At 39.0% G+C, this 24934-nt stretch overlaps 1 protein-coding gene across 1 annotated transcript in view; it reads left to right on the plus strand.

The window, feature by feature from the left end:
* Positions 1 to 24934, plus strand: part of LOC126195679 (formin-2-like) — a 380372-nt gene that overhangs the window by 309401 nt on the left and 46037 nt on the right. The window contains exons 9-14 of the mRNA XM_049934306.1: positions 7347 to 7555; positions 21488 to 22511; positions 22788 to 22808; positions 23831 to 23915; positions 24135 to 24361; positions 24445 to 24506. Of these exons, the coding sequence (XP_049790263.1) occupies positions 7347 to 7555; positions 21488 to 22511; positions 22788 to 22808; positions 23831 to 23915; positions 24135 to 24361; positions 24445 to 24506 (1628 nt within the window). The remainder of the gene's footprint in view (positions 1 to 7346; positions 7556 to 21487; positions 22512 to 22787; positions 22809 to 23830; positions 23916 to 24134; positions 24362 to 24444; positions 24507 to 24934) is intronic.

Genomic DNA, 24934 nt, shown 5'->3' on the forward strand with positions numbered 1-24934 from the left:
ATTTGGTTTAAATAGTTTTTCTTTTTCATAACACATTGACATATCTTTTGAAGTTTATTAGTACACACATAAATATTAATAACAGACAGTAGATAAGCAGCAGCTACTAAGTAGTACTAAGAAAGGAGTTCATTTATTGTATGTAGTTATCTGATTTTCTGCTAATTTAATTATGTTCATTTGTATCCTTACAAAGCCTTAATAGTGATAAGCAAATATGAAGACAGCCTATTAAAATAATTTCTCATTGTTATGTGGGGCAATGGGTTTTATTGTTCATCCACAGCAAAAGGGCATGTAAATTACTTAAATAAATAACCTGAAAGTAGTCTTAAATGTGATACTGAAATGTAAAATGTGATTTATCTATCTTGTAACATTTTTCAAATCATTTGATGTGTAATGAGACATGTCAAGTTTTACAATAAGAAACATTTTAAAGGGAAATATTCAAAAGTTTGCATTATTACGTATAAATTTCTGAGATACTGCTCCACAGATACATACTGCAATTTCTAGTAGATTGACACAAGATGCATAATTATCTTGTTCAAACTGTGAAACTGTCCTAAATGAATTCTCCTATAGCACAATAACATTTTCCATCTGAAGAGTAAATAGTAATCTTTTAAGTGAACCACATTCCTTGTTAAATATATTATTACCTTGCCATTGTAGATCTGCCTTGTGAGATATGCTGTGGGTGAAATACAACATGATACAGTATGGAATAATAATACTTTAGTGCTCAAATGGTAAACTATAGCAAAGAACATTTGCGTGATTCAAAATCATAGAGCATACTAACTACACACAGTCAGCTTAAAAGATTGTCCATCGTGAAGCGAGATCTACTGTCAGGGCGGTTACACAATGTGGTTCCCCATAGAGTACCCACCCCCCTCCTCTTCCCCCTCCATGGTGTGGAGCACTAGGGGAAGGTGTGAATGTTGACTGATGACAGTACAATAAGACGACATCCCTATGATGGTGCTGAGGTCTGTGCTGTGTTAAGGGCATTGTGCTGGATGGTATCTAAGCAATATGTGTTGCTGGTATTGTGGTCTGGCTCCCACTGCAAAGCATCTAGGTGGAAATCTTCCAGGTATGACATTGGGTGCACAGTACAGCAGTAGAGGGACTGTTGTGGAATGTCCATTGCTAGGAGTGCTGTCGGGAGCTGTTGCGGTCCTCAGTTGCAGTGGTGGAGAGGTATGATGTTCTGAGGGTTGTGATTGTAAAGAAACCACTGGAAGATTGCCTCAGTGTGATGGCTGCCAAGTCCATGTCATTGGCCAGTTCGTAGGAATGTGTGCAATGCCGGCTTATGAAACTCTTCCCTGCATCGTGTTTGGTATGTTGACCTTTGGTGACCAGGAACTTGACAAGCAGTTTGACACTATGATTAGTGGGTCAAGCTGAAATCATTAACAGCCAAGCTGCGTCTGGTTGAGTTGTCATTTTGGGTGATGGAGGTTGATTTGTCGCTGGAGGACGGGTTATCCTGAAGTGTCCATTTAGGTTGTAGATGGTTGATAGATAATGTGTTGTGTCTTCCACTCAGTAGTACTTCAAATTTTTGCCACCTTTTAGAATCTTGAGAGAACCTGCATGAGGCTGCAAGGTGTGCCAAACCGTATTGTGAAGCATGGCATGGTCGCAGTCTGCGAGTGCCTTATGGATGAAAACTTTAGGGGCACCATGAGACTGTGGAGGCAGATGTTAAGTCATGCAGTGCATTCTTTTACCCTGTGTTGAGGGTGGTAAGAGCAGTGGTTTCTCCTGGCGGCACGTGTCGCGCGATGTCAGGAGAATGGGTGAGTGGCTTGCCATACAGCACTTCAGTAAGGGAGGCATATAGATCATTTTTCTGAGCAGTGTGTATGCCCAGTATTGTACTGATGATGAAACTTCTGCCCAGAAAATGCTGAGGCACATCAGGGTGGCTTTTAGTATACAATACCATCATTCCACAAGGCAATTGCTTTGAGGTTGATGAGCAGTAGTTTGATAATGATGAGTGCCACAGAGGTGACTTACTTCACTGAACAAGACAGATCTAAATTGTTGGTCTTGGTAGGTGGTTTTGGACACTGGACACCCATACTGGGAAATCAAAGTGTCAGTGAAGGCTCTAACTGTTGATGCTGCTGACATGTCTTGGAGGGGAGTGCTGTCATGTCTTCGAGGAGAGTGGCTTCTATGCACTGCTTGATATGGTCAGTGACTGAAAGGATGTACCAGTAACCCTGATATTCAGGGAGATGTCCCACCAGGTCAAGATGCACGTGTTGGAATTGCCCTTTTGGTATTTTAAACTGTCTGAGGGTTGGTTGTATGTGGTGTCCCACTTCATTGTTTTGACAAGGTATGCACATGTGTATCCACTTCTAGAAATCTTTGTTGATGTTTGGCCATATGAAATGATCTGTAATGAGGCATGTCATGGGTTGAACATTGGGATGTGACAAGTTGTGCAGCTGGTCAAATGTGATCCTATGAAACAGTTGAGGTATGAAGGGATGAGTTTGGTTCCATGACACGTTACACCATTTCTATCTTGTGCCTGGTATCACACACTGGGGTTTAAGATTACTTGTTGTATCATTGACGGAGCATTGGAGCTGTTTGTCCTGCTATTGAGCCTCTGCAAATTTATAGTAGTAAGTTTGTGCAGAGATGACATTGATCCACGAGAGATAATCAGCAACAACATTGTATGTGCTTTTCAGATGATGCATGTAAGATGTAAATTGTGCAGAGTAATCTAGTGGTGAAAATATTCTTTTGTTTGGTTATGGATTGAGTCCATTAGTGTTCGGTGATCTGTATAGGTGGTTAGTGGCCTACCTTCTATATTAACCTTGAATTGATGGATTTCCTTATTGACCATGAGGAGTTTGAGGTAATAGATGCACCATTGGCTTTGAGAAGGACTCTGATTTTGTGAAAAAAACCTGAGTGGTTGCTGTACACCTGCTACTTCTTGTGGTAGGACCACATCAATCATGAAATCACTCACTTCTGACATCTTGATTAACTGTGCATGAGGAAGCAGGTGTGCCAGTGTCATTGCCTGAGTGAGACAGTTTTTGAGCTAGTTGAAGGCTTTCCACATGTCAGTGGTCCATGTCAGCTTCCATTTATGTTATCATTTTTCCCTTTGAGGGCGTCTCTGGGTGGATCTGAATAATGGCTGCCTTTGAGAGGTGGTGCTGGGAGAAGCTGATCATCCCTAGAAATTGGTGTAATTGTTTGTAGCCTTATGGAGGTGGTGGTTGGTGCCCGCGATGTTGAGAACATAACTGACATACGTAGACTCAGGATGTCAGAGTTCACTTTTTCCTTCATTAATTACAACACTGGTTGCAGTAAGTACATCAAAAGCTTGTATGATGTAAGAGTTATATGTGTCATTATCTTGGGAAAAAATGAGGATGTCATTGAGGTAAGCATACAGAAGGTTAGCTTAAATAGAATATTATCTAAACCCATTTGCATGTTTGGTCCATGTTTTTGAGGCCATAAGGTATACAGAAGCACTCAAATAAGCCAAAGGCATGACGATTGCTATTTTTTGTACATGTTTTGTACTCATCTGTATCTGGTGGGAAGCTTCTTTGCAGTCCTGGATGCTTAAGACAGGTGCTCCTGTAAGGTAGTGGGTAAAGTCCTTGGTATTTGGCTCTGGGTAACTGGAAATTATGGGATTGGCATTAAGAATGAACTTAATTCTAGCATCCCATTACTTGCTGAAAATTTCAGTTCCTCACAATCTTTACCATGAAATAAAACTGAGATGTCATCAGCAGAATTTACAATGTGCAAGTTAATGGGGAATCCAACGTCATTAATATATGCTAAAAAGAGGAAAGGTCCAAGAATTGAGCCTTGAGGTTCTCCCTGTGTCACTGTTTCATTTGTGGATTTAAAGGTTCAAAATGGCTCTGAGCACTATGGGACTTCTGAGATCATCAGTGCCCTATAACATAGAACTATTTAAACCTAACTAACCTAAGGACATCACACACATCCATGCCCAAGGCAGGATTCGAACCTATGACCATAGCGGTCGCGCGATTTAAAGGTTAAGATCGTATTGTCAATTTGATGTGTAAGTTTGGTACACTGTTTCCGATTAACCAGATATGTGGATAGAAGTTTCATTGATGCATCACTGATGTTGTATGCTCACAATTTTTTTTAATGAGAAGCTCATGGTTTACTAAGTCAAAAGCCTTGCTCAGGTAAAGGAATATTCTGGTTGTGTATACCCCATTCTATATTCCTATATGCTTCATGGAAGAAACTAGTAACAGCAGTGGCCGTGCTTAGGTCTTTCCTAAACCCATGCTGCAATTCGGTAAGCATTTTGTGTCTTGAGAAAAATGTTGTGAGTTGTGACAGGATAACTGTTTCAAATATTTTACTGAAGGTAGGGATTAGTGATATCAGTCTAGAATTTGAAACTTCTTCTTTACTTCCCTTCTTATGGATTGGCTGAATTACACTTATTTTTAAGGCATTTGGGTATATGTTTTCATTAATGCTACAGTTGATAAGATAGGTAACGTGTTTAGTTATTTCATTGGCACATTTCTTTAACGCCACACTTGAGATACCATCCCATCCAGATGAATGGTTGTTCTTTAGTTTTTGTATTGTGTTACATATTTCCTGCTGATTCACCTCCATAAATTTGAGCTCTGTACCATCCATGACATCAATCGGTGTACCAGCCTGTAGATATATAATAGGAGCTGTTTGGTCAGAAGGAGAGATAAAATGCTTATTGAATAAATTACATACTTCATCTGGATCTTTCACTAGATGGCCCGTGTGTCTAATAATAACTGGTTCACTCTGTCCGTTGCTGGTGGCTTTACAATGTTTATTGATTAGTCTCCAGGATCCCTTACCTATGTTGGCTGAACACTCTATTGCATCATTGTTTATCTGTTTCCTCAAGTGTAACAGGTTTGTCTTAATAGGTTTTTTAGCTTTACTGTACTTTTCCTTCAATACATGTAGCTTTGTTTCCTTATATAAACAGTCAAGATCATATATTTTCTGCTTTAACTTAATCAGCCTAGTCATAAGTTTCAGCCTAGTATTACTTTCAAGGCGAGAGTTGGTTTGTACACTGATTATTTCTTTGACAGGGCAGCAGCAGTCAAAATGCTTCACCACTCTACTATAAAATTTTTCCCATTTGTTTTCTAACCCTTTATTTTGCTAAATAGTGTCCTATTTCTCCTCTGATAACTTAGTTTTGAAGGTGCTGATGTTGGTGCTATTCAGAATCCGCTTCTTCTCAATTATCTTAGTTGCTGTTGATACAGCAAACCTTAAATATTCTAACACCTGACAATAGTGATCTGAGTAATGAAAATCAACACTTTGAAAGTTAACATTGTCTTTTACATTTTTGTTGACTATTACATAATCTATCTTACTGGAGCTTGACTCTCTTACTCTAGTGTCAGAGTTCACTATATTTGTGAGATTATATGAGTTTAGTGTATCTGTTATTTTCAAATAGGTTATACTACACAAGTTTGCATCAATATTGAAGTCTCCAACTATGCTAAGGTCAGTGGGGCCTGTTTGTGTAGTTGCCCTATTAAGTCTATGAATATAGTACAACACGTCTGTATTTGGTGGGCAGTACATACCAATAACTTTATGTTTAGCTAACCTGCTTGAATGAGTGTTTATGTGGACCACAACACCAGCCATTTTAGTTGTTCCTTCTTTGCAGTATTGTTCAACAAATGAGATTTTCTTAAATGGAAGATGTTAATTTACAAATATTGCCACCCCACCCCCTTTGTGCAGTTGCCTGCAGTAATTATCTGTTACCACATAACCATCTAACTTGTAATACTCAATTTCATTGTCTTTTAGTTAATGTACTGTAATTAGTAACAGGTGTGGTGCATTGTCATCCACAACTACTTGCAGCAAATTGAGTTTATTCCAAAGATACTGCACATTTAGATGCATTATCCTAAAGGGCACTGATATTTTATGACACTTTGTGACATGGTATTCTGAATCAGTCGAATTATTACAGAAGTCTGTAACACCGCACTGTAATGATGATTTTCTCACTTCCAAGCCAGTTTCTTTGGTATGTGAACAGGGTTTCTTCTAATCCAAGGGGTTTAGTTCAGTAAAATCGTGTTGCTCGAAACTGAGCATAAAAAACTTGTTGATTATAATCTAAGATGATCGGGTCCGTGGTTTTATGCAGTTCCTTACAAGGTTCTGTTATCTGGTTCACTAAGTTGAGCTCCCCATTTCTGTTTAAGTGAAGTCTGTGCCTGGTTTGTTCTTCATGTTTCCAGTTGCTTATGTCTAGCAAGTGCACATGATTTAGTTTTTTACATAGTTTCTGCAGCTCTAAATTATAGCACTCAATTTCTGTATTAACACATGACCATTGCGGGAGATCATGTTGCACTGGAAGGTTTATTAGGGTAACATTTGTGTTGTACAGTTTTGGCAATAAGTTCCTTTAAACTGCAATGCTGACTTGCTCTTGTTTTTGTAAACATCGTTGGCGCCACCAATGATTACAATGTGGTCGTCTTTTTTCAGATTGTTTGTTTCTCATAAATTCTTAACGACAGCACTTAATATAGTTTTGGGTTTAACTTTTGTGAATACAGAATATTCATTGTGTGAAGCTTCACGAATGGTAGCTGAAAGGTTTTTTCCGTCCACATACAGTAATAACTTTTTGTGCTTCCAGGCATTAGAATTTTTCTGTTTTGGCCTTTATCGGAGGATTCGTTATATTTACTTTTGCTTACACTATTCATTGTGTCACTGGCTGAGTCTTGTGGTGAAAACTTATTCGGTGTAACTGGTTCACCGTTTCTAGTGCTTTGTTTGTTTTTGTTTTTCACTTTCTTAATGGTTTCATGTTCAGTTTTTGGACTTTACTGCAGTCCATGTAAATTTATTTGTAGTTCTCATTACTAAACAAAGCTTTGTGCCCTTCATCCCTTGAATGTGGTTGATGATACTTTGGGAGAGCCATCCAGCCTCTTACAGATCCACAACATGACCACCCTGAAACTCAATGAATGGTATGAGTTCTACTCATCATTGCCATGCGTAATAAGTTTCAATATGTATTAACAATTTTATGGCTAAATTAAGCACTAAATTCTTAAGCACTAAATCTTTTGCAATGTACATACCTATTTTTAGCTTGTTAAAGTGCTGGCATGAAAAGTAACACATGCTAGTGGTACTATTTTTCAATTATATGTAATCCCAGGAAGCAGTTATGTTTAAAAAGTGCTATAATTTAATATTCGCCTTTTATGTCACAGAATTCCAGCAAGTGGTTATGGGCCTGAAACGAGAACACCGTGAAACTCTAAACAGGCTAATACGAAATCAGGAAGTAGCTTTATTCAACCTGCGGGGAGAGCATGAACAGAAGGTCTATGAGTCAGAACAGAGGATAGCTGAGCTAGAAGAACTTATTGACTCTTTGAGGCAACAAATGGAAGCAAATAAGACCATAGCTGATATTGAGGTGCGTAGCTTGAAAGTGTCAATATTACCATAATGTAGCAGATAAGTTTATTTGTCCTTTATATAACAAACAATAAGTATTCTGACATTGTTGAGGATTGTTACTCTTACCAAGTGTTACTGTCAATGTTTCATTCTGTCGAAGTTTCCCTTTAAATTTTGTGCTAAAATCAAAATTCATGTTTAGTGTAGAAAGGTTTTAGAAGAATATATATACTGCCTAGTAGTTACTATACTTTGATATCCATATTTCAGATAATGTTATTAAACTAAGAGAAATTTTGGCATCTTCATAGCATCTGTAGTTGCCTTGTAGACCTGCTGATAAATAAATTGAAAACACATGAAACAGAGCTGAAACCCTCTGAATTGCTCTTTGCGACAGTAAATGTAGTAAGAGAGGTGCATAATGATGTGAAGTTGTTACTAACAAACTTTGATCACTTGCATAACATCACTATAATGGAACATTAAGCAGACAAGGCCACATTATTATTCATGTGTAAATACTTAAAGGGTTACAGTTGCAGGAAAGCTGCTACATATAAAATAATACAGTCCTTGTGAAATAATTTATCAGTTCACTTTTCTATCAACTTCAGATTCACTATACACAGGAAACATTTCACAGCTTGCCAATTAATAAGGAAGGAAGACTTTTTCGAAGACACTGGAGTCACACATATGGTAGGCTGGTAGATCAAATCCACACCCAGCCATTCAGATTTCTATTTTCCATGGTTTTCCTAAATTGTCTAAGCTGAATGCTTGGATGGTTCCTTCAAAAAAGACTCTGCTGATTTCCTTCTTCATCCTTCTACATTATGAGATTCCTTCTAATTACCTCATCATTGAAAAGATATAAAAGATATATAATCCCCCCCCTCTCTCACTCACTCACTCACTCACTCATTCACACACACACACACACACACACACACACACACACACATTTTTTCAGTTGCTGCTTACTTTTTATACACAACATAGGTTGCCATAAAAATTGCTCTATTTAAATACTGCAAAACTAAATGAATAGATTTATATTCATTTTGCATCTGGTGTGATGTTACAGAGCCCTCAATAGAAATAAATCAGTGTAGATGTATAGGAGGTATGTCATTTTGCCATAATAGAGCAGAAGTTTCACAGAAAACAAAAGTAGACAAATTTATTTGCCTTTAATTTGAGGTTTATGTAAGAAAGCTGGAAAAGAAATACATCTGTATCTTTAGATCTACCGTGAACAGATGTTACAGAATTTTCACCAAAAGTATTCACCAGAAGAATTCTTTATCTCAGCATTCACCATGTACCCATGAGAAAGTGTGCAAAAAACCAGCGGCAAGGTGGTTGCATAAAGAGCTGGTACATCAATAAAGAGGATTTCTGTTTGATTTCACGGAGAACTGGACTCTGTACTTTATGTTGCATGTACCTGATATTAGTAGGTTCTCATATTGTTGCTCTCGGAAATGAGTACTTTTTTAATCCCGTAATACCTGAATAAATTTCTATATGAAAGATAAAAACAAAAATTCATGCTGCTTTAGAAGTAACTAAAACACTCAGCAAAATGTAGCACTTGTCAGAAGCTTTGGTAGCTTCATGTGGAATCAGCACCCACAGGCACTGGTGCTCAAAAACAGTTTACCTTCCAATCATCAGCACAACATTGGTATGATGCAAATTTACGACATCTGCCACTAAAGGGTTAGTAAGGAATGGTATGGTCTGCATAGGCTTAAATGTTTTTCCTCTCCAAAGCATAGAGTATATTCGCTAAAATAAGAAATTCAAAGTATTTGAAAACAGTTTTACCTGGACTGAGTTTGTAAGTTACTACACAAAGTTCAGGGAAGTTAGAGTTAGTACATGACATAAGAGTGTTCAAAAGTTGGCTGTCAGCTGCCCGGTGTGCAGAGTGAACCCTGCTGTTTTGGCAAAAAGGTTCATTATAGAAGTGCTGGCCTTAACTTTCCCATTTCCCCATTCCCTTCCCCCACCCCTACACAGTCCCATCCTCCGACACATCTTAACATTCCTTTTTGGAAATCGTGAGATCCAGGGTGCCATATTTTGACAGCCTTTGAAAGTTTTTTTTCCTCAGTGTCATTTGCTTTTAGCTAAAACTCAATTTTGGGTTTGCTTGGTGATTTGTTTTTTGAATTTTGATAATTGTGACAGATATCAGCCAGTTGGCTTGTGATAATTTCTTGCCATGGTTACATATGTGTGCCAATGGCCTCAATGCAATGGTAACACTGGTTCCTCTCAGATCACCAGAGTTAAGTACTGTGGGCTTGTCTAGCACTTAGCTAGGTGACGATTCAGGTCTGCCAAGTGCTGTTGGCAAGTAGGGTGCACTCAGTCATTGTGAGGCGAATTGCAGAGCTATTTGACTGAGAAGTAGTGGCTCTGGTCACAAAAGCTACAGTGATTGGGAGGGCAATGTGCTGACCACATGCCCCTCCACATCTGCATCCAGTGATGCCTTTGCCTGAGGATGACACATTGGTCTACATCTACATCTACATCTATACTCCGCGAGCCACCTTACGGTGTGTGGCGGAGGGTACTTATTGTACCACTATCTGATCCCCCCTTCCCTGTTCCATTCACGAATTGTGCGTGGGAAGAACGACTGCTTGTAAGTCTCCGTATTTGCTCTAATTTCTCGGATCTTTTCGTTGTGATCATTACGCGAGATATATGTGGGCGGTAGTAATATGTTGCCCATCTCTTCCCGGAATGTGCTCTCTCGTAATTTCGATAATAAACCTCTCCGTATTGCGTAACGCCTTTCTTGAAGTGTCCGCCATTGGAGCTTGTTCAGCATCTCCGTAACGCTCTCGCGCTGACTAAATGTCCCCATGACGAATCGCGCTGCTTTTCGCTGGATCATGTCTATCTCTTCTATTAATCCAACCTGGTAAGGGTCCCATACTGATGAGCAATACTCAAGAATCGGACGAACAAGCGTTTTGTAAGCTACTTCTTTCGTCGATGAGTCACATTTTCTTAGAATTCTTCCTATGAATCTCAACCTGGCGCCTGCTTTTCCCACTATTTGTTTTATGTGATCATTCCACTTCAGATCGCTCCGGATAGTAACTCCTAAGTATTTTACGGTCGTTACCGCTTCCAATGATTTACCACCTATGGCATAATCGTACTGGAATGGATTTCTGCCCCTATGTATGCGCATTATATTACATTTATCTACGTTTAGGGAAAGCTGCCAGCTGTCGCACCATTCATTAATCCTCTGCAGGTCTTCCTGGAGTACGTACGAGTCTTCTGATGTTGCTACTTTCTTGTAGACAACCGTGTCATCTGCAAATAGCCTCACGGAGCTACCGATGTTGTCAACTAAGTCATTTATGTAAATTGTAAACAATAAAGGTCCTATCACGCTTCCCTGCGGTACTCCCGAAATTACCTCTACATCTGCAGATTTTGAACCGTTAAGAATGACATGTTGTGTTCTTTCTTCTAGGAAATCCTGAATCCAATCACAAACCTGGTCCGATATTCCGTAAGCTCGTATTTTTTTCACTAAACGTAAGTGCGGAACCGTATCAAATGCCTTCCTGAAGTCCAGGAATACGGCATCAATCTGCTCGCCAGTGTCTACGGCACTGTGAATTTCTTGGGCAAATAGGGCGAGCTGAGTTTCACATGATCTCTGTTTGCGGAATCCATGTTGGTTATGATGAAGGAGATTTGTATTATCTAAGAACGTCATAATACGAGAACACAAAACATGTTCCATTATTCTACAACAGATTGACGTAAGCGAAATAGGCCTATAATTATTCGCATCTGATTTATGACCCCTCTTGAAAATGGGAACGACCTGCGCTTTCTTCCAGTCGCTAGGTACTTTACGTTCTTCCAGCGATCTACGATAAATTGCTGATAGAAAGGGGGCAAGTTCTTTAGCATAATCACTGTAGAATCTTAAGGGTATCTCGTCTGGTCCGGATGCTTTTCCGCTACTAAGTGATAGCAGTTGTTTTTCAATTCCGATATCGTTTATTTCAATATTTTCCATTTTGGCGTCCGTGCGACGGCTGAAGTCAGGGACCGTGTTACGATTTTCCGCAGTGAAACAGTTTCGGAACACTGAATTCAGTATTTCTGCCTTTCTTTGGTCGTCCTCTGTTTCGGTGCCATCGTGGTCAACGAGTGACTGAATAGGGGATTTAGATCCGCTTACCGATTTTACATATGACCAAAACTTTTTAGGGTTCTTGTTTAGATTGTTTGCCAATGTTTTATGTTCGAAGTCGTTGAATGCTTCTCTCATTGCTCTCTTTACGCTCTTTTTCGCTTCGTTCAGCTTTTCCTTATCAGCTATGATTCGACTACTCTTAAACCTATGATGAAGCTTTCTTTGTTTCCGTAGTACCTTTCGTACATGATTGTTATACCACGGTGGATCTTTCCCCTCGCTTTGGACCTTAGTCGGTACGAACTTATCTAAGGCGTACTGGACGATGTTTCTGAATTTTTTCCATTTTTGTTCCACATCCTCTTCCTCAGAAATGAACGTTTGATGGTGGTCACTCAGATATTCTGCGATTTGTGCCCTATCACTCTTGTTAAGCAAATATATTTTCCTTCCTTTCTTGGCATTTCTTATTACACTTGTAGTCATTGATGCAACCACTGACTTATGATCACTGATACCCTCTTCTACATTCACGGAGTCGAAAAGTTCCGGTCTATTTGTTGCTATGAGGTCTAAAACGTTAGCTTCACGAGTTGGTTCTCTAACTATCTGCTCGAAGTAATTCTCGGACAAGGCAGTCAGGATAATGTCACAAGAGTCTCTGTCCCTGGCTCCAGTTCTGATTGTGTGACTATCCCATTCTATACCTGGTAGATTGAAGTCTCCCCCTATTACAATAGTATGATCACGAAACTTCTTCACGACGTTCTGCAGGTTCTCTCTGAGGCGCTCAACTACTACGGTTGCTGATGCAGGTGGTCTATAGAAGCATCCGACTATCATATCTGACCCACCTTTGATACTTAACTTAACCCAGATTATTTCACATTCGCATTCGCTAATAACTTCACTGGATATTATTGAATTCTTTACTGCTATAAATACTCCTCCACCATTGGCGTTTATCCTATCCTTGCGGTATATATTCCATTCTGTGTCTAGGATTTCGTTACTGTTCACTTCCGGTTTTAACCAACTTTCCGTTCCTAATACTATATGCGCACTATTTCCTTCAATAAGAGATACTAATTCAGGAACCTTGCCCTGGATACTCCTGCAGTTTACCAATATTACGTTGACTTTTCCTGTTTTTGGTCTCTGAGGACGGACGTTCTTTATCAACGATGATAATGTCCTCTCTGGTAAGCCGTCAGGTATTTTATCGTTTCGCCCAAGGGGGGGTCCCTCTAACCTAAAAAACCCCCGTGTGCACGCCACACGTACTCTGCTACCCTAGTAGCTGCTTCCGGTGTGTAGTGCACGCCTGACCTGTCTAGGGGGGCCCTACAGTTCTCCACCCAATAACGGAGGTCGATGAATTTGCAACCATTATAGTCGCAGAGTCGTCTGAGCCTCTGGTTTAGACCCTCCACACGGCTCCAAACCAGAGGACCGCGATCGACTCTGGGCACTATGCTGCAGATATTAAGCTCAGCTTGCACTCCGCGTGCGATGCTGGTTGTCTTCACCAAATCAGCCAGTCGCCGGAAGGAACCAAGGATGGCCTCAGAACCCAAGCGGCAGTCAGTAAAGTTGGCCTTATGAGGCCTGTTTGGGTGGAGTTTAGTTTCCTTACATATACATGGTGGGTCAAATAAAAGTGACCTGGAGAACAGAGCTCCAGAGGAAAGGAAATACAGTACTAACCCAACTATAGCAGTACTAACCCAACTATAGCAGATGTTGAAAATGACCACCATTCACTGCTTATCACTTTTGGGCCCTGGTCAGCAAGTTGCTGAAAGTGGGTCAAAGCTGAACCTCTGAAATTACCACAGTCTCATCTGAAATGTTCTGCTGCAGTTCTTGAACACTGTGGGAGTTGTAATTCTTCATGATTTCCCAGCAATCTGTTGACATCTTGGATATTTGGGAATCCAGCCAGATGTTCGCGTCATTCTCGCACGATAGTTCAACAGTGTGCCTCGCTGTCTTCTTCAGGTGCTACCTGAAGAAGACAGCGAGGCACGCTGTTGAAATATCGTGCGAGAACGACGCGAACATCCAACTGTGAGAGTTGTTGCGATATGCCTTAGACTTGAGGACTCCCCACACAAAGTAATTGCACACTGACAGATCAAGTGACCTGGGTGGCCAGCTAGGGACACAACCTGACTGACCTCCACTAACAACCCTGTCAGGCATGAAGATTGTGTAAATGTACTCCAAGGTGCAACTGACTGTATGGACAGTTGCTCCATCCTGATGGAAGTAACTGTAGGTCTCTTCCTATGCTGTTAATGCTGCCACAAATGGTTTCAAAATATTGGCAATGTAACGCAGCAAAATCAGAGTCTGCTGAGAGAAGATGGGACCAATAATGCGGCATGCAGACACTGCATGCCAAACCCCATCCTTCTGACCATGCAGTGGTGTTTTGTGGAAGTTATGTAGATTCTCCATTGCCCAGAACCTGTGAGTCTGTGAATTGACATAACCACTCTGGTGAAACCAGACTTCATTAGACGTAAAGAACAGATCCATGTCCAAGCCACTGATTGTTATCTCAGTGAACAACCACTCATAAAACTGGATGTGCTGAGAAGCATCTGCTGGTTTTAATGCATGAACAGCAGACTCTCTGTAGTGATGCACGTGCAGGTCCAGGTGCAGTATTCATGTGCATGATTGACATGATATGCCAGTCTCTTGCGATAGGCATCAGTTTGATTTGGTAGGACTGCGAAGCATTTTCTGGTGAACTGCAGTGACATTTTCTAGTGTAGAGGCACATTTTGGAATATTCCATGACATGTTCAAAACAGCTCCTGTTTGACACCATTTTATTAATAAGCATAACACTCTTTGCTGGCACTTTGACACTATTACACTTCTCAGCAAACAACTGATCACACCGTTTCCACGATTTTGTCACAACATGAAAGTTATGAGTTCATTTTTAACATTTAATGAGTGTTTAACAGTAGATACTGAAAGTCTGTCCCTTTCCACAAACCAAATGTTCCTGATATTGAATAAAGCTTTCTCATCTGGAGCAGATGTCCCAGGCAAAGAAATTACAAACTCAACCATATTAGAAATATTGCAACTTGAAATATCAATTTTTTGCCAACTTGAAAATTTGCCATTTGGCAGCACCTCCAGATCACTGTTATACCCATCTTTTGATTTAAAAAATTCTCTTGTGTTTGGTGGAGCAGTAGTATTTACAACACTTCTATGTTTAGTTTTTTCACATAATCTTTAATATCACCTTTTTCTTCACATGCAACAAGAAATTTTTCAGTACACAGTGTGCAATAAGCAATTTCATTATTACTGTCATGACATAATTTTAAAAAATTGGTTTTCCTGTTGCAGGTTAACGATAAACATGCACTTTCTTTTGCCCGTTACTAAATGATGAGACCAAAAAACAAAAGGAGATAAAATGATCAAAAATGTTTAGACAAGTTACTTCACACATTAAAACCACATAAACACATTGCTCCTTTTGTGTTGCCAAATGGTTAACAGTATATGGTGTTAAGGCAGAACCAGTTGTCATGCCCTCCCATTAACATCAGTGCTTGCTCCAAGGTCAGCTGAGACAGGCATGGTTGTAAAAGAATGTTTAAAAAGGCGATATTGAACATAAAGGTCTAAAATCAAAAAAATCCTCACCAGTCCTAAGATTTTCATTCCCCAGACATTTTTTGCAACCCTGGATATTACCCAGCACCACTAAAAATCTAGGACTGTATGGGCTAATTCTCGACATATGTTAAGCTTATAATTACTCTCTCTGTGGTGAGGGTGACAGAATTTGGTGACCCCTGTAGAAATAACGCAGTGTTTCCCAACCTTCTGAGACCATTGCCCCGAGAGCACAATCAGATATTAATTAGTGCCCCCCTCCCCACAATAATTAAAATTAGTGTTTAACTAAACTATAGAATGAAAATAATTTTCTTTGAATACTTCCATTTTTAAAATGACAGAAAATAAATGACATTTAGTTATTATGGGTATTCCATTAAACCATGAAGTAATGATTCAATGAGACAATTGGTACGGGTTATTTTAGAAACCTTCTTTTCTATATAAAATGATGAATCAGTCCTCAGTGCATCGCTATTACTGCCTACAACTCCTTTTCAGAAAGGAAAGCTAACTGTCCACATTGAGGGTAGACACTTGTTGCAAAAAATGCTTTCTGTGCACCAGTCCTCTGCCTAGCAACACTTTCTTCCCCCTCACCCTGCACTTCCATTCACAAGCAACCAAGTAATAAATCTGTGTGCTGTACTTATGCCTACTGTTTGTAAATCACTTGAATGCTAGACTCCTTACCTCTGAACTGGCACAAACTGGAAGACTGCAGGCTGACAGTGCTTTGTGTCTGATCACTGCCACAATGACAAATAATAATAATACTGAGCAGGCTTACAGTAGCTTAGTATCCATTAAAAAGTTACTGTTGCACTGTGCTGTTGGTTAGTTCAGTTATTGTTTCCAACTGAAGAATGAAGCAATTTCTTGTCTATTACTGGAACTATGAACAGCTCGGAGAAGGCATTTTCATGACATATTGAAACATATGTGATGGATGTGTCTCAATTTTACTGTCGTAGATGCATGGTACATAGTACTAAGAATATGTGTAGTTGGTGGGTACTAAGAATGTGTGTAGTTGGTGGAATATGTGAGTGAGATGTTGTTCATTCAATCGTTTCACTAGCTGTAACCGCCACCATACTGTGCTGCACATTAATGCTAGTATTTGAAAAGAAAATGTAATTCTTGGTAATTTATGTAATCAATATTACAGTCACAAAATGTTGGTAATAGTAATGCTTGTTTAAAAGTAATTTAGTTTTGTGGCTGAAATACAATTAAATTTGCTTCTGCCGCTCAGAATTATACTTCATCCCTAAGGTGGTAATCACCCCCAGGTTGGGAACCACCACTCTACAGTAAGGTAGTAGCTGTTACATAGTTGATATTGTATTGTGCTGTCAGTTACTTAATTTATTGTTGTGAAATGAATAATAAAGTAATTTGTGGTCTCTTGTTGGAATTATGTGGGGCAGTCAGATGAAAACAAGACAGAGGGAAAAAATTTTGTAAACTGTTTATTATTTCAAAAGTAATCACACCAACACACTTATCACGCTGTTAATGCCAATCATGCAAACTAAGTTGACACTCAGTGCGGTGGCTGAAGGGAGCAACTGTGAATGGGAAATGCCTTTATAGTCACTCCTAACAGCCACTGCACTGAGTCTCAACTTACAGTGCTCGAACAGGACATTTATCCCACTATATGACAGGATGGTCACTGCCTTCATGAAAAAGTGTTTGCAGTTTCCTTCGGAACCATGACTGTACCCAGGCATATACTTCTTTGTGCGAAGCAAATCAGTGACCACAAATGTCTTTCTTCGGGGCACCAAAACTATGGAAATCATGTGGGGGAAAGATCAGACTGCACAGAGAATGTGTGAGAGTTTCCTTGTGAAACCTCAGCAGCATAGTCAAAATAACAGGCACACCAGCTCCGGGGAAGTCTTTTCCTTTGATTGGAAGGGCCACATGCTGCTCATTGACTTTCTGTAACAAGACACCACAAAAATTAATGCGCAGTGGTATGTGGGCACTTTGCAAAAAGTGAAGCATCCCATCGACTCCAAACACCCAGGAATCTTGATGTACAGCGTAATTCTGTTGCAGAATAATGCTGGCTACATGTTTTGGCTAGGCTGCAGAAGTTTCATTGGGAAGTGCTTATGCACTCTTCTTATAGTCCCGATCTCTCTCCAAGCGATTTCCATATTTTTGAAGCCCTGGAGAAAGCCATGCATGGTTGTTGATTTGCTTCGAGCAAAAAGGTACATGCCTGTGTACAACTGTGGTTGTGTGGGAAACCACACACATTTTTCCATGAAGACATTGACCACCTTGTCTCAGAGGAATTGTGTTTGAGATGATAAACATTTTACTTACTTTTGTGCCATTTGTCTTGTTTTCACTTGACTGCCCCTTATGCTTACAACAAGAAGGCATTTTTGTGAGATATTTAAGCATATGTGATACGCCTGTCTCCTAGATGCATGGTACAAAGTATGTGTGTAGTGGGTGGTCTATGTGTGGAAGATGTTGTTCATGCACTAGATTCACAAGCTGACAAGTTGTAACCTCCACCACACTGCCATGGGCTACTGCTAGGACTGTACAGTCTTGATAATTTGAGGTGAATGGGACTGGGGCCACCTTGAACTACTGAAAACGGATTATCGAAATTTATGTGGGAAAAGAAGAAAACAATGTTTATAAGAATAAACCACACAAACAACACCCCACTTGATTTTTTCTTTTTTCTTTGTTTTTTCTTTTTTTCAAACTCTGGCTTCTTTAAATTTTTTTGGTTGAGATATTCTTCAGAGCATTTTTTGAAGAAAACTGTTCCAATTTAATTAGCTATGTTGCCAAGTCATTTCAGTGCTCTAACTTAACATTCAGAGCTACTTCTCGTTTGTCAAGTCGTTTCAGTGTTCTGACTTACCATTCAAAGACACAAATTTGCTTTTCTTTGTTGTAGCAGTCATTTCTAGGTTTACAAGCAAAACACTTAACAAAGGAAATGAATGTAACACTGTACTTTACTGATAATGACAAACCTAAACCACCACTTGCAACAAACGGTGTGATTTTGTAAACAATTAAAAACCAGGAGAAGCATATGTGTAGCGTTGTTGAACCGGTGTTGTGCCATAAGTGGCTGGAGGAAATGGATCCAGGTTCCATATGTCGTAAAGTAGTATTCTTTTAATTTTTTTAATTTTACTTTATTTTATTTTTGTTTTATGAGGCTCACATTTATGGCACATTTGTAATTCCGAGAATCAAAATATTGAAACTCTACTTTATTTGAAAAAAAAAAAAAAAGTTTTTATTGGTAACATATGTAATCAGTATTACACTCTTGCAAAACAGTGATGGTGGTAATGATCTTTCAAAAATAATAGAACTTACTCTTGTTACTTGTTTTTACCTCCCAGAAAACTCAAAAAATTAGGGAGTAATTACCTCCAGGTTGGGAACCACTGAAATATCCAAATGGCTAGTGGATTGTCTACCTCGCTCATGTCATTTCTGAGAGTCAGATTACACTAATACTTACTGAAATCTGCTATGTCCCCTGTCAGGAGAAGCAAATGCAAAAGGGTAGGGGTCTGTAATGATAGGCAGTTCAGACATATGGTGTGTAATATCTCACTTAAGGAAATGATAGCTGAAAATTGTTTCAGTGACTACCAGAGAGATCTGAGATCAGTCTTGGTCACAAAATTTCGTGGAAGTTTACAGTCAGCACCATTGTCCCCAGAAGTGATTGTGGCCTCCATGGTTCTGAGTCAAGTTCTTCTGAGAAACGAACAAGACAAAACTTAAAAGCTGTGTGTACAATATATGAGGATGGTGAAATACCTTTATACTTCAAGAAGAATGTAATAATCCCAATACCAAAGCAATCAGGGATGAACAACTGTATTACGAAACCAACAAGTTGATAAGTCATGGTTGTAAAATTTAAAAACAAATTCTTCATCAAATTTTCAATTGCTAGACATTACTCAACAGCAGTAAAAAACCAGGACTACAGAAGAGCAGAATGACTGATGGAATCAGATATGGGGTAAGATCAGTTTAAGTTCTCAAGAAATTTAGGAACACAAGAGGCAACATTAACTGTAATTAAATGTTGGAGTGGAAATAAAAACTGTAAGTTTTGACAATGACATTATACTGTCAAAGATGGTATGTGATTTTAAAGGATCGTTTGAAGGAATGGACAGTGTCTGGAAAGACTCTTATAAGATAAAAATAAATAAAAGTAAATAAAAAGTAAGAGAAAGAAGTCAAATGAAATTGACTGATACTGAGGAAATTAGATAAGGAAACAAGACACTGGAAGTGCCAGGCATGTTAAGTTATTTTAGGTGCAAAATAAGTGACAATGAAAGAAGTAAAGAGGAAATAAAATACAGGCTAGCAGTAGTAAGGAAAGTCTCCTTGGGAAAAAGAAATATTTTAACATCACATGTAAATTTAAATGTTAGGAATTCTTTTTTAATCGTGTTTATCTGGAGTTTGTGTTACATGTAAGGGGAATGTGGATGATAAACATTACAGACAAAAAGAGCATTGAAGCTGTTGAAATGTGGTGACAGATAATTAGATGAGTAGACTGGACAATTAATGAAGAGATACTGAATTAATTCAAGGAATCACCAGTTTGGTTCAGATGGCTCTGATCACTATGGGACTTAACATCTGAGGTCATCAGTCCCCTAGAACTTAGAACTAGTTAAACCTAACTAATCTAAGGACATCACACACATCCATGTCCGAGGCAGGATTCGAACCTGCGACCGTAACAGTTGCACGGTTCCTGACTGAAGCGCCTAGAACCGCTGAGCCACTGCGGCCAGCTCACCAGTTTGGTAATGGAAGGAAGTTTGTGTGTGGGGGGGGGAGGGGTTGGAGTTGTTGCTAAGGGATGAATATAGTAAGCATGTTAAAATGGATATACATTGCATTAGTTATGCAGAGAGGAAGAGTCTTAACATAGAGTTCCCTCACAGTAGATAACAACAACAACAAATTACAGTAGCAATAGCTTACTGTATTTGTCAGCAAGTTTTCTATCTTCACTGAAACAATATTAACACACCTTGACAGGTGTACCTGTCCATCTGTCCATTGAAGTGTAAATTACCTTAAAAAAATAAAGACATTTTAAGACTGGAATATAACACATGCCTCACAATTAGCTCTACATCCCCACTTTCTGGGATTGGGTCTGTAGCAAGAAGTTAATAATAATGATGATAAAAGAATATAAATATTTGTGTCACTGGCAAGCTTCAGTATTTTATCTATAAAAGTAAATATGCATACTTAGTTGTGAATGTCTACTTTTACTTTCTTTTTGATCAGGGATTTGTCTGTATTAATAATGCTAAATGTACAAAAATAATAAAAAACAAAAAATAGTCAAAAACATTTCAATGATGTACAGATGTGTACCTTCATAAAAACATATCATCCTTACCTTCTCTGTGTATGGCACAGGCCAAGTTTTGTGTTGAATTTTCATTCTTAGTGTTCAACTATACAAAATAATACTATAATCACATTGTTTTGCCAATTTATGAGAAATGCTATTATTAAGGACATAATATAGACATTTTTGTACAGCTTCATTTTGTAGGGTTAATACGGTATTTTGGAAATTTTGTTTTTTTTAATTCCTCATTATTCAAACAGATGCTTGCTATAGGTTGTGGAACTTAATGCTGTGTTCTGTCTCGGGTTGTATTACTCACAAAATATTTCTTGAAGTCTTCAGTCAATTTTTCGTTAAATAATTCACTATCCTTCTAATAATTGCTGTAATTTTAAGCCAAACATTGCAGTATTTAATTTTAATAACTGTGTTTCGTGGTCTTGGTCAAATAAAACAGTCTCTCTCTCTCTCTCTCTCTCTCTCTCTCTCTCTCCCCCCCCCCCCCTGTGTGTGTGTGTGTGTGTGTGTGTGTGTGTGTGTGTGTGAAAAATCTCTTTAGTGGAGGTACTGCTGGTTGCTATAATCTCAGTTGTACATTATCGTACTGAGTTATAGTTGCATGAAATGTTCTCAAGAACTCATTTTTATTCAGTTGTATTACCCAATGTTTCCTTTTATCATTTCAGTCGCTGACAGCAAAAACAAAGGCCGATTTTGACTCTCCAACAAGAGATGGCTCTTTCAGATTTTCTTCTGAGAAGAAACAGAACAAAATGAAAACTAAACCTGAGGACATGGTTGTCATGAGAGCTGTCCCTGCAGTTGTTGAAGAGGAACCAAAGAAACCTGAAATCCACACAAAGAAAGTGATTGTCCTGTGTGAAAAAGCAACAGACACTAAAGACTTAATACCAGTGAAGGAGCAGTGTGTTTCAACTACACTGCCTCTTGAAAACAATAGTATGACAATGTCAAGTGAGAAAGTTCAGCATGAAAATAATGAAACATCAAGAGTAGGTGGCATTCTGCATCAGGCATCAGACTATTCTCCTGCAGTTACAGCAACTGAGACTTCTGCTGAAAGTTGTGTTCTGGATAAAGTACCTGAATCAGTGCAGAATTCTGTACCTGTGACAGCTCAAGTTTCTTCTGATCGACTTGTATCTCCTTCTTCTGCCAGCCATCCATCTCCTCCAGCTCCACCGCTGATGCAGTCATTTCCACCCACTGGAATGGGAGGTCCAGCACCACCACCGCCACCGCCGCCGCCACCTCCACCCCCTGTAATGGGAGATGCTCTGTCACCTCCACCTCCTGAAGTGGGAGTTCCTCCACTACCACCGCCACCACCCCTTGGAATGGGAGTATCACCACCAGTGCCCCCTCCACCCTCTGGAATGGGAGGCCCACCGCCGCCACCTCCTCCACCCCCTGGAATGGGAGGCCCTCCACCTCCGCCCCCTCCACTCCCTGGAATGGGAGGCCCTCCGCCACCGCCCCCTCCACTCCCTGGAATGGGAGGCCCTCCACCACCGCCCCCTCCACCACCTGGAATGGGAGGGCCACCGCCGCCCCCTCCACCCCCAGGCTTGGGAATCCCTCCTCCTCCTCCGGCACCAGGTGGTGGTCCTCCACCTCCACCTCCAGTACCAGGTGGTCCAATGCCACTGCCAGTGCCACCTGTCGGTGGATGGACTGCCGGAAAAGCCAGTGAGTATTTATGAATTCTGCTTATCTTTAATATTGTAGCACTAACTACACTTGCAAGACACTTTTGTCTTTGGCTTGGATTAAAATGAAACTGCAAATAATATTTCCATTATTCCACTTACATTGTTCCTAATTCCTCAGATGCAAATGATTTAAGCATTAGAGCTAGATGCATATTTTTATTTTCTTTCACTTTTTTATTGTACTTATTTTTGTGTTGATTAACTGACACCTTATTTCTCGCATTGTCCTCACCTATAAACCTGAACCTGGTAGTGGCTCCTGGACCTGTTACAGGTAAGAAAACTAACATCAATGCTTGATGCATGCTTCAGTTTTGTTTTTCTTTGTTACTTTTCCGTATCTGATTTTTCTTTTTTGTGCTGTCAAGGGTGGTAGGCTTTACATAAGGCAAAGCAGCCAGAGCTGCAGAGAAACATAACTGCTTGAAGCTTGTTTGCTAAATTGTAGAAATTTGTAAACCAAATAACACTTAGTTTTCATTCTATAGTGTACCAAAAAGATTCTGATTGTCATATCATTAACTATGTTTCCAAACTGCATTAGTTTTTCCAGATAGTATTTTAATTTGTTGCTGAATTCATTACTTTGGGTCCAGTAGAGCTTAATATGCCACCTTAGCTCTGTATATAAATGACTTAACTGCCTTGGATACTCAATGGCATCTCACTGTGTTATTACTATTCTTTTCATGTCATAATCTGAATTTGATTTGTTGCCCCTCAACAACACCTGGAAAAGACGAGGCTGTGTATAAATATAGTGAGACCGAAACTTAAATCTTACTTTCCTGTTTCTATTATGTTTCTCTACACTCTGAATTACTTGTGTGAAATCTAGTACTTTGATTTGACAGAAGAAAGAAGAATTTATTTTATAATGAAGGTTCTTTGCATGGTGTTCTGAGATGCATGTTACATTAGTTTTCTTGTATCTTTTTTTTTTCCCCCTCCAGCTTGCAAACGTAAGTAAAGTATCATGTATATAGTGCAAGTACTTCCCAAAATGAAATTTACATCATAGATGCTGATTTATCTTTTTGGAAATAATAATCTAAAGTTACAGATCATTTTGAGACATGAAGTTTGCAATTCCGAAGTAAAAGTTGATAATTTATTTAGTGATTACATGACAACACAAAAATAAGTGGAAAAGTATGGATATAATAAATAAGTAGATAATCTGTGAATTGTAACCATTTAATTAACATTCTCTTGATCAGAAGGTTTTTCATGTAACGATAATTCATACAGTGATGATTGGCTCTTTTATACAGTTTCATGATTTTGCATTTACAGTGTTGAGGAAAAAGCCTGTGAACCCTACAGTACCTATGAAACCTCTTTACTGGACTCGAATTGTTGTGCCATCAGCAGAAAGTGTGTAAGTTTATGTATTTCTCTCTTCTAATGCCAAACATGTAAGGAATATCCCACCATGTTGTTTGCTTTCAATGGGAAAGCTTACAAATTACTCTTTAATATTTAACTTTAGTCATCAATAGTGGTGGTTGAAAACATTACTGCATTTTATTCATTTGAATATATATTCATGAAGCTTACTGTGGCTGTTTTAGTCTATAAACATTGATTTTTCATATAGTAAGCAGCAGTCTGCTCTTTGGGAAGATTTGGAAGAAGCCAAAATTGAAGATATTAGTGAATTTGCAAATCTGTTCTCTCGACAAGTGATTGAACGGAAACCAGCAAAGAAGAAAGAAGAAAAGCCTACAAAGCAACAGGCAGTAAAAATTCTTGACAGCAAACGTTCTCAGAATGTTGGTATTCTTTCATCTAGCCTACATGTAGACTTCTCAGAAATAGAAAATGGTAATTATATTCAAAGATGATTAGTGTAAAGTTTGTAATACAACATGCAAATTCCAGTTTCTAAGTGTAGTCTTTTTTTTCAGCAATATACAATTTTGATACAACAGTTGTGAATCTGGAAGCTCTACAACAGATATATGATTCTGTAAGTGTAGAAATATTTTTTCATTACAATTGATAAAATGGAAGATTAGACAGTAATAATGAGTTTGTTTGAGCAGTGAATCCCTGACAGTCCCTAATAGTTGGGAAACTGGATTAGATTAGATTAGATTAGATTAATTGTTCATTCCATAGACCCACAAAAGAGGGGATCCTCCTGAGTGTGGAACATGGGTGTGGAACATGGTTTGGCTGTAAACGCATGATTCAGAATAGTTTGAAGCATTTTCCACATTGTACCATTATGTAGGTGCATAGGTTCATAGTATTTCTTCATAAGTTTAGTAACAAAACATATACACATAACAGAGACTTTAGTCATCAGTAGTATAGTCCCCCTTACGATTTACAACAGTAATTATGCAATTTTGCGACTGTAGAAATCATGTGATCTTCCTGGTCGTTGTTCTT

The sequence above is a fragment of the Schistocerca nitens genome, chromosome 7 (genome assembly GCF_023898315.1).
Source record: "Schistocerca nitens isolate TAMUIC-IGC-003100 chromosome 7, iqSchNite1.1, whole genome shotgun sequence".
Lineage (NCBI taxonomy): Eukaryota > Metazoa > Arthropoda > Insecta > Orthoptera > Acrididae > Schistocerca > Schistocerca nitens.